Raw genomic sequence first — 11,449 nt, 5'->3', positions numbered from 1 at the left:
ATCACAGTCTCTTCTCTTTTGTCAGTTTATATTTACAGCAGGCTGATTTCGAACAATAACTGGAAGCAAAAGGTTGTTATTGTTGAGCACGAGAAACGTATTGGGAATACCCAATTTAGTCACCGTTTCACAAAAGTTTATAGTCAATCGTAAAATTGCCACGGTTGTTCATGATTGAATGTACATAATTGGTTAGAATAATCACAATGAACCAACCAGAATCAATATTTACAATGATAAATTGATTGTAAATGTGTGTGCAACGGGGCCCTGATCGTAGATGTTGTACATTGGACTCTGTTGTTAAATCACTTCTTTATGATTGAATGCAGACATACATTAAATCTCGTTTGATTTGTTCAATAATATATGAAGACTTGTGAACGTTTTTAAAAAATAGAACTACACTGATCGGATTCATATTGTGACTGAGGTATATGTTATATGTATTATGTGAAAGCGATCAATTTCACGCACAAAATTTACTGCAATGTGATATGACTGATCGTAAGATTTTATTTCAATATGTTACAAGACACTGCTGGTGGTTATTGATGAGAGGGATGTAAGGGAGTAGAGCGAGTGGGAGAGTACACTGTTTGATGGTCATTCAGATCACATTTTATAAAGAAGGGAAGAGAGAGAGAGGGAATGAAGAGGCGAAAGATGATTGATTTGAGAGAGACAGTATGTGTGTGACAGAGGGTCTATAAGGGTGTGTGTGTGTGTGTGTGCGTGAGGGTGTGTGTGTGTGTGTGTGAGGGTGTGTGTGTGTGTGTGTGTGAGGGTGTGTGTGTGTGTGTGTGTGTGCGTGTGTGTGGGGGAGAACAAAAGAGTAAATATAAAGATGAAGAACAGAGAAGCAGAGAGAGAACTAGTGCATTGATTAAACAGAGAGAAATAGATAGTTTGTTAAAGACGATTGATTTGAGAGAGTGTGAGGGTGTGTGTGTGTGTGTGTGTGTGCGTGTATGTGTGTGTAAAAGGTAAAACCTTTATGGGAATTTTTCATTAAATATTTCTGTATGTCTGAATTAAGAGATTTAGAATGGAGAGATATACATTTGGGATTATCTGGAAGTACGAATAGAAATAATTGTGTAAACTGTATAATCTTTTTCATCAAATATGCCATTTTCCAATCCAGAACTAATGGTCAGGTTCCTTCCTGCCATAAAATACAAAAATATATTGCGGAACGTAGGGAGGAAGAAAAATGCTTAGCTATAAAATCGGGCAAATTGAGTTTGCATGTAAAGAAATGGGAAGAACTGAAGGTGAATGAGGCAGTGAATGCAAACAGGTGTGAAGCGTCTGCTGGTGCTGTGAGTATGTAGGTATGTCCGCGTGTGAATGCGAGTGTGCAATGGTATATGTCCGCGTGTGAATGTGAGTGCTTGCTGCCAGGGATGGGGGGGGGGGGGTTCCTATCTCCATGGTTAGCAAAATATACGTTTGAGTAGATCCAAAAAGAAAGAATATTTTGTTTGGGGTGTGGAAAAGGTTTTGTTTGTTTTATTTTGTTGATGTTGTGTTTTGTTTTGTTTTCGTGTGTGCTTTATATACAAAATCTTTATTCAGATTATTGTATACTTTCTAAGAATAAACATAGAGACTTTTTTTTTTTCTTCTGTATTGTCTTACAAAATTTGGAGGAATGAATATACATATATAAGTACTTTTTTTTTATTATGGGATAACCTCTTCACTTAAAAAAGTCTGTACTTTTGATTTTTCATCATACAATACGGTATTATTATACAGTAAATACATGTGAAATTACGAGGTTTTTGTTATTGGTATTATGGGTTATGATAATATTTGTTCGAAAAATTTATATCAAGATGTATATTATTTCATATGTTATATTGCTGTATAAGTGTACTTCACTTTAATTTGCATACATGTATTTGATTTATTACCCTTGTACATGAAAAATGTAAAAGTATCTGAATAAAGGCTAAAAAAGCAAAAAAAAAAAAAAAAGTGTGATAGGGAGGAAAGGTGATTGATGTCAAATTTAAAATTTGAAACAAATCGAGTCAACATGAAAGAAGATTGGCAATTAGTTCAAGAGGACAACTTTCTAAAGAGTACAGGCTTGTTTACGGTCAAAATGTCCACCATCCTTATTTTAATACATTGAATTCATTCTGTCATTTGTTGGCCATATGGAAGTCCAAAATTGAATTTCAATGAAAGTATTAAGCCTTGAAAAGGGGTCTTACCGTGATATGATGGACTTCAACACTAAAGAATATCACTTGAACAAGTGCAGGTCAACAGAAATTTAAAAGTTTTTATTTTGGTCGCTGCTTTTTTACCCCAGTTAATTGATACAGATGCAATCAATAATTTTCCAACATGGTGGGAAAGGGATATCAGTTAAATGGAGTCATTAAAATATAGTTCAATTTTTATCACTTCGTAGCTCATGGATCACATTCATTTTTTATTGTAATAAATTCTTAACCAGTTTAAACTGAAGCCGGAAACGCTTATTCAGCACTGGTTCTGATATTAATGCACCCTACATACATACATGCCATATGCGTTCATTATACACTCATTGTTCCCTTCTTACTTTATGAAATTTCAAACGTTTCAAATGCTGTCCCACCGTCCTTACGCCTTTTTTTCTCCCCGTTTAATAAACATTCCTTTGCTTTTAAATTGATATATATTCATAAGAAGCACTGAAGCACCCCCTCATCGATACTCCTATTGTGAAGCTCATACCAGCTCCAATTATATGACCAGTGAAAAGGGTGTGATTGTGACGTTTCTCAAGGGTCCTGGAAACGATTAGTAAAGAGTTTTTTTTTTCTTTTCTTTTTTACATTTGACGAGCAAAAACTGATACAAAATATGGGTTTTCGCTAAAAAATAAAGATGATTTGGGTTAAATTTCTATAATATTTCGGCAAAGCCGCCTGAATCCAGCGGCGTAACAGGGGTCGGTGGCCAGGGGGGGGGGGGGGGATGGGGCAAGAGCCAAATATTTCCCGGTCATATCATGGTATGAACAGGCGTAATAGTGTAATAGGGCGACGATTTTGAGAGGGTCAGATATTGCGTATCGGGCAAAATTTATCTTTAAAAAAAGTTGCGAGCGAGCGAGCAAAATTTTTGACATCTTTAATACAAAAATCAAATTTTGTGATAGATTTTGACATGATATGCATATCCAGAGAATAATATATTTCACTCTTCTCTTTTTCCGTCCCTTTTCGTGGTCTGTATGCCACTGAGAACAGGATTCTTTGCGGCAGTAGCGTGAACAAGAAACAGATCCCAACCATGGCGTAATTTCCTTCAGCAAGCAGGGCCGTAGCTAGAGGGGGGGGGGTATGGGGGTGTGACACCCCCCCCCCCCCCTACATTCATGGCAGTCGGCAAAATCATGTACCAGTTGGCAAAATGGAGGATAGGGGAGAAAAAGAAAGAGGGAAAGAAAGGAAGAGAAAAAAGAAAGGAGAGAGGAGGAGAGAGAGAAAGAGAGAAAGAAAGAAAAAAAAAAGGAAAGAAAAATAGGGGTACTAACTTCGAAGAAGGTTACGACTTTTAGAGTAAAGACAACCAGTTGGCAAATCCAAGTCCATCTAGCCAGGCTTAGAGCCCTACTAGTCAGCAAAATACAAAGGACAAAACAGATGGAGCTATAACAACACACAAAGTAAGCCCCCGGTCCTCCCCCAATATAAACAAGCTTGTGAGTTTGCAAATTATACCACAATTATTGACGATTTAACAAACACATTAGTTTTGTAAAATTAGAGGCAAGACTAGGTAAATAAATATGGGGTGGGATGAATTTCCAAGGTTTAAGTTGAATAATCAAAGCCAAAGTATAGTTGGCAAATTATAAAGTGGGCCTATTGAAGTGACAGAACACTATACGCTCTACCAGTCAGCAAAGTGATTTACAATCACTGCCCCGTTTCAGATCTGAAAAGAACAGAACACAAAAACTGGTAACTCTGCAGTTGGCAAATTCATGAAGACAAGTCTACAACTTGTAGACTTTTCTACAAGTTTGCAGTTGGCAAAAAAACAAAAATGTTCTAAGTTATTTTTTACTAAATTCTGTCGCCGAAGATTTTTTTTTTTTATTAATGGTGTCAGAATGTGCTTGGGGTGGGGATGGGTGGGAGTGAGGGCAGGTTGGGGTTGCATCCTTCCTGGTGCTCGCATTGTCTGACTAATGAGACATATAGTCCTGTTGTATTTTAAGTCCATAAAGATTATGCACAAAATTATCTCCTTGCACTTAAAGTTATTATTGTTTTATGAAGTGACATATGCTTTTTTCATGACTATATACTTAAAGTGATTGTCCCCTTTTAAAATCTTAATAAAACATTTCCAGTCTGTGCTTACGTTCGCATTGGTGTGGACCGATAAAGATACCGGGCTGGTGTTAAATCAACACCGGCGTTTTTGCAGTGCACGAATTCCTAAAGACAGTCCTTAAAATGTCCCTTTTTCTGATCTAATTATAACGAATTATCAGCTCGCACTTCGCGCTCACATCACTTAATTAGTGAAATAGTAAATTCCTACAAACAAGCCATAGAATGCCCCTCTTCAGGTCCTAATTTCAAAAATTGTCAGCTCGCGCTTCTCGCCCGCAATATTTCATTAGTGAAATACGTATCATATGTTCATGATTACAATGACCACAAAAAGTGCTTCATGTACCAGTGTAATTCTAACAAAATCAGCAAGCGCTTGGCGCTCGCATTAGATGGCTATGATGAGATACGTACGCACTTCATAAATTCCAAAAAGATAGTCCTTAAAATGTCCCTTTTTAGGGTTAAGTTAAACAAAAAATTTCAGCTCGCGCTTCGCGCTCGCATTGTTTGTTTTGTGAGACAGATACGTATCATGATTACAAAACTTTGCTTACAATGTCCCTTTTTAGGACTGAATATCAAACATTTTCAGCTCGCGCTTCGCGCTCGCATTATTTGATCACTAAGATACATATCCGTTTAATGGCACAGTCCTTAATTAATGTCTCTATTAGGTCAGTAAACCTGGCAATTGAGCGCGCTTTGCGCGCCCACTTAATGACTCAAAATTTTTGCTGGTGCCCCTATGCCGTGACCCATGATACGCCACTGTTAGCAGTAGCACTAATTGAAATTTTAGTCGAGACATTTTGCACAGAAGGTCAATTAAAAATTAACGAATCTTTAATTTTGATATTATTAATGCATATAGGGCATTATACTGCAAGTTAGCAACTACGGCACACTAGCCTTTCTATTTTGATCCAAAATGTTTATTTTTACAGTGTAAATATCTTTATATATCTTTGTATAATTTACCTTAAAGTATTCATCAAATGCCACTAATTCAATTCTAAAAATTTAGAATCTTTTAGCATGTGATTATTGTAGGGGGGCACATCCCCCATCAGACTCCCCCTGTGCTCACGTTGGCGCTGTCACGCCAAATTTAGTTGGCAAATTTAGCTGGTACAATTCAATTCAATTCAATTCAATTCAATTCAATTCAATTTCAATTCAATTATATTCTTTATTTCATTTTCATTTAAAACATAATACAAAGTAATATAAAGTAATACAAATCGAGTACAAATTTACAGAAGAGCATTCTTACTTCGTAAAAAAAAAAAAAAAAAAAAAAAAAAAAAAAAACAGTATAATATACTGTAGAGCATGAATGGAATAAGTGAGAATGAAGTATCCGTTAAAAACGGAGTTGCAAAACTTCAGTTCGTTAAACATTCTACATCGAGGCTTACGCACAGTCACATATCAAACTGCTTATGCTTACTCGAAGCGTAAAGAATATGATTGTATATATACACTGTTGGTCATAAAGGTGGAATATTTATTTTTACCCCAGTTTAGGGAAGGATTTTTAAAAATTATTTATTTCTAATAGATCTAGATAATGGCATACATTCTCAGATTTTATTGAATACTAATTTGCGAGTATTTGTTTTGCGTGACTGCTTCATCATATGTGTGTTACTATGCTAATCAGCTAAGGGACCTACGTCCTTAAGTCATGATTGACAGTAATGAGGGTTAATGCCTCACAAAAGGGCACTGATATATAGCTGATCGACACGATTTTTATCCTGGGGCCTCACAGTAACGAGGCCATTGCTTAGCCCCTGAATCATGACTGTACGCAGTGTTTGCTAGGGTTCGCGGCCCCTTCCACAAATCCCCCAAAACGAAGAAAATGCAATAAATTGTCAAAAATTTATTGCATTTTCCCCCGGCCCCCAACAGGAAAAATTCCTCTGTAGGGCCATGCATTATGGTTCAAGGCATGGCCACACAGAGAAATTTTTCCTGTTGGGGGCGGGGGGAAATTGCAATAAATTTTTGACAATTTATTGCATTTTCTTCGTTTTGGGGGATTTGTGGGGGCGGCCGCGTACCCTAGCAAACACTGCGTACAGTCATGATTCAGGGGCTAAGTAATGGCCTCGTTACTGTGAGGCCCCAGGATAAAAATCGTGTCGATTAGCTATATAGGTGCCCTTTTGTGAGGCATTAATCCTCATTACTGTCAATTATGATTTAAGGACGTAGGTTCCCTAGCTGATTAGCATAGTAGCACACATATGATTTAGCAGTCACGCAAAAGAAACACTCGCAAATCAATATTCAATAAAATCTGAGAATGTATGCCATTATCTAGATCTATTAGAAATAAATAATTTTTTTTAATCCTTCCCTAAACTGGGGTAAAAATAATTATTCCACCATTATGACCAACAGTGTATATATATATATATACATGTATATAAACCAACAAAGCTTCAACGAGCACAAGAAAACCTCGATTAACATTACAGGTTAAAAATCCTATTTTCTCATTTGTGGAAAAAAAATTTGAGTAAATCACCTAAGATTCATTTTATAAGTTCATAACAACCTGACGGTCGGGAGATTTATATTTACAAGGTCATGTATAGATGGGTTCCATAGAAATAGAAAAAGAAATCATCACTTTATTATTCCCTATTTTCATCCTAATATTTGTCTGACATTATTCTTTCTATTCTATTCAATTCATGACATTTTCAGCCTGGAGTACACCTTCAACTTTCTGCTGCATCAGCAACCACGCCCTCTTCGGCGAATATTTGGTGAATAAGGCATCTTGGAGAGCGCTTACCACAACAGGTAAAATGTCATATTGTTAAAAGCAAAATTCGTCTCATTTTATCACAACAATTAGAAATATATTTTTTTGGTGATTTATGGCATCTTTAATTCTAAGATTTTTTTTAAGATTAAGAAAGAGAATTGTTCATAATAGGGGATTTGCCAGCGTAAGGAGAGAATTCGTTTCTATGATTTATTATTTTTGAAATCGGTAAAATATTGTTCAATCTTGTATAGCTTTCTTATTCACTAATTCTACATACGAACACAATGCTCACCCCCACCCATCTCCCCCCCCCCCTCTCTCTCTATCTAGCTATCTTTCTTTCTTTCTTAATGTTTTGTCTTTCATATTCATCAGATCACTACTCTGATCACCATGGCAACTAACTTCAACCCAGACCAACAATGTGAAGGAAAGGAGTGTCAATCAATCACAGATGTGACTTACTATGTGGAGGAGAAGAAGAGACTGTGTGATGACTGCGCCTCTAAAGAAGGATGCATCGCTAGATTTAAAAGGGGTGTACCAAATATTTATTGTGAAGAACATGATGAAAAGGTAAAATTATATTGTGAAAGCCATGGCAAACCATTGTGTGCTTTTTGTGCAGTAGATCATTTAGACCCATGTGTGCGACAAAATATGGATGTCGCAATCGTAGACCTTCAATCAAAACTTGCGAGCATAAAAGAAAAAGGGAGGGACAAATTAAAAGAAGGTCGTCTTTATGAAGATGAAATTTACCAATGTATGAAAGACACAGACACCATTCTACAAGCTTTGAAAGATGAAGTTAATTCGATAATCAAGGAGGCGATCAACATAGATAAAGTCAAGGAGAAGATGGAGGCTGAAAAAATAAACCAAGATTTTGATGATCAGAATCAAGTACTTCAAGAAGAGATTATGAAGATTAATGAGAAGATCCGAAAGAACAACGAGGAGAGAGAGAAACAACTTGATTCAATCCATACAAATGCACAGATTAGACAAAGACACATGGACAATCAAAAGATTTGCCTTGATAGAGACATTGATAACATTGTTAAAGAGAAGGATAGGAAGATCACAGAGTTGATGAAATCATTACAGGATTACACAAAAACAATAGAGAATGCAATACAGACCATAGATACAGTACTAGAAGACGATAAAAACATTGTTAAAGATGGTCATAGTGTGAACATGCCAGTGAGTGATAAACTAAAGAAACCACTTTATAAGAATGATGTGAAACAAATCACCGATAGAATATCATGTGTGAGGTTTGTGAAGAGTGTTGGGAGAGAGAAGTATGATGGTAGGATTGGTGGGTATGATGGCGAGTGGATGCTTAGTGATACAATCAGTGTCAAAGATAAATTCACATACCCATATATTGTCGGTTGCATAGATGAATGTAATGTGATCATCACTGACTGGGTGTTAGGTAACCAGCATACATACATGTTAGATATGAACACTAAACACATCCAGAGAGTGATAACAGGTACTGATGCATCACGTGTTATCTCATGTACATTACTAAATGATGACAAGATAGTATGTGGTAGAGCCTGTAAAGGTTGTACAGGGAAATGTTTGACTGGATGCATCAGTGTGTATGACAGACAATGGATGCACATCAATGACGTCACAATACCAAGAAACACAACGCACGATATCTCTTGGGTGGATGTAGCTGTTGACCGTGATGGGATGATCATCGCTACTGAGTGGGGTCAGTCTAAGATACACGTCATCAACCCAGCTGATAGTAAGATCGTGAATACCATCAAATGTAAGCAGAAAGTAGTGATGCGAGGTGTGCTATCATCAGGTCACATCATCGCTCAACCTTACCCTCTTGTTAAGAGAGTACTTATCATAGACAGACAGGGTGGTAAAAGGGAAATCCCCCACAGTGATGTCATCTTGAATGTCAGTGTTGATCCTATAACAGACGACCTGTACGTCGTGACATCAGATGATGAGTACAATACGTGTATGATTGATCAGGTGATGAGAGGGAATGAAGTGAAGGAGAGAAGAGTGACGTCATTCCCTCTATCAACTAGACTGACTGGTAAGGATGATAGGTTGAATCACCTTTCATTATCTCGTGTAATGATCTCATCATCAGGCAAGATAATTGCTTGTGATGGAGATAGTATTCTCGTCTTCGAAAAGCGAATCACATTCTAAACGATGATATGTCGGGATCATTCACTATGATGAATATGAGACACACTGACCAGAATAATACCATCTTTGGATAATTGAAATATCTGTAGCAGTGAGGCCCAATAAGACCTAATAACTCTGATCCATTTAAAAATCACGGTTAACAATAGGCATTTATAAAATAAAAAAACTCCCGCATCCAAGAACATGTATCATGCATGTGGAAATAGGTTTCTATATCATTGGTTGAAAATACTATTGGCGAGATCATATTGCATACGATATGACGAGGCCGTCATCATCATCAAGCCTACACGCTCACGATGTCTATCTACTGACCATGGAGCTATTAATAGTGGGTTTTCGCCCAGCGTCGTACGACGTAGAACGTACGTGTGCAAAAATCGCCAACTTTCATGGAAACAGAGGCCCGAGCGTTCTTGAGCTCAAATCACGGACGGTTCTTCCGCAAATTAGCGGGCGTCCGCATTAGAACGTAGGATTTGTCAACAGCCGTCAACAGCCAATCAGATCGCTTGTAGAGCGAGCAAGCTGAGCCGATCGATGTAAACACATTCGCCCATCGCGTGCATGCACATGTTGTACTCTACTCTGACTACACTGATAGCTGAAAGCTTCAAAACATGGACTCGAATGCGAGTTTTTCGGTGAGTACCATTTCAATTATACTAAAATCAAGCTAAGTATAATTTCAAAATGTTACAGTAGAAGTTTAAACGAGTATGATTATTGAAATATGATTGAAAAGCCGTTGCATGGCTCGGTCGACGACGCGACTGCAAGACACATGGCACTGCCAGTTGTGTGCACATAGTAGGAACATATACAATGCACATGTTGGCGTGTCAACATTACATGCCAACCATGCCAGCCGGTCGATCCGGCCGCGTTCAGCGATTTGCGAAACTGCTTACAAGCGAGAGTTGAGCGCGACGGACGCACGAACAAAGAGATCGTTCTACGTCGTAGATAGCGTCGTACGACGCTGGGCGAAAACCCACTAGTAGCTCTATGTACTGACGATGTATATCTACTGACCGGCCTCATTCCACTGAGCACTCAAGTGGATCAAGAGAAGCTCCTTCTTATAGGGCAGCTGCTTAATCTACCCCACGAGCGATTCGAATACCGGACGTTCCTGCATGCTCTCTCCAGTCAAACATATCTATCAAAGTCTGGCAGGATACTCTTAGTAGATACAAGCTTCCAGACCTCCACTCTCTCATTCTGCACCCTGTACCATACAGTCAATGGAAGAAGCTTGTGAAGTCTTCTGTTAATAGTACGGTAGTCTGCAAAACATCAGAAGCAGTTCAAATAAAATCCACACTCTCTTTCTGGAGGAGCATCAGCATCCCCCCTCCAAATCATCTATATCCACGCAATAGCAGTTCCAACTTCCTGCGACAAGCTGTAATGATCAGATCCCAACTGCTGTGCCAAACTTACCCTGTGCAGGCAAGACTTCTAACTATTAAAAAGTCTAATACAGCCACGTGCCAGCTTTGTAACAAGGAAGATGAAGATGCAGATCATTTTTTTGGATCCTGTGACTATTTACTATCTCACAGAGAAGACCTTCTTGCAAAACTAAAAAGAAGGCATATGCAAGATGAAATATTATGTCTATATGACCCCTTCAAGAACAACCATTATAGTAGAGTGGTAGTCTTACCAAGCTCTCTTAATCTTCCTCCTTCAGTTTGCTGTCAGCTTGTAACAGATACTCTGCTATTTTTATATAAAATTCATATGAAACGTATCTATTTCCTGTCCTTAATAAATTGATTATGTAAATTAACCTTCAAATGCAATGTACTGGATGGATGAATGGATTACGCCATACTGCATTTTGGTGCTGATCTCCGAAAAAGCGGAGGAAGAATAATAAGAAGAAGAAGATGTATTTTCTTTAAAAAATATTGTTTTATAAAATGTATGATACATCTTGTTGATATTCATATACACTGCCTATATTACGACTGATACTACAGTTGTGTTATATGATATCGTTGTATATTTTTAACGTTCTGATACAGATGTAAATGCAGAAATAAAAATAAATCAAAACAAATAATGTCATAATGGCATAATGTCATAT

At 37.5% G+C, this 11,449-nt stretch overlaps 1 protein-coding gene across 1 annotated transcript; it reads left to right on the top strand.

The window, feature by feature from the left end:
• Positions 1 to 7,083: 7,083 nt before the first annotated feature.
• Positions 7,084 to 9,435, top strand: LOC129263066 (uncharacterized). The gene is made up of 2 exons (XM_064100520.1): positions 7,084 to 7,178; positions 7,522 to 9,435. The coding sequence occupies exon 2, from the start codon at positions 7,540 to 7,542 to the stop codon at positions 9,346 to 9,348; it is 1,809 nt and encodes a 602-aa protein (XP_063956590.1). The 5' UTR covers positions 7,084 to 7,178; positions 7,522 to 7,539; the 3' UTR covers positions 9,349 to 9,435.
• The last annotated feature ends 2,014 nt before the right edge of the window (positions 9,436 to 11,449 follow it).

This window comes from Lytechinus pictus, chromosome 6, assembly GCF_037042905.1.
Source record: "Lytechinus pictus isolate F3 Inbred chromosome 6, Lp3.0, whole genome shotgun sequence".
NCBI classification, from domain to species: Eukaryota; Metazoa; Echinodermata; class Echinoidea; order Temnopleuroida; family Toxopneustidae; genus Lytechinus; species Lytechinus pictus.
This window is presented reverse-complemented; position numbering and strand designations above follow the sequence as displayed.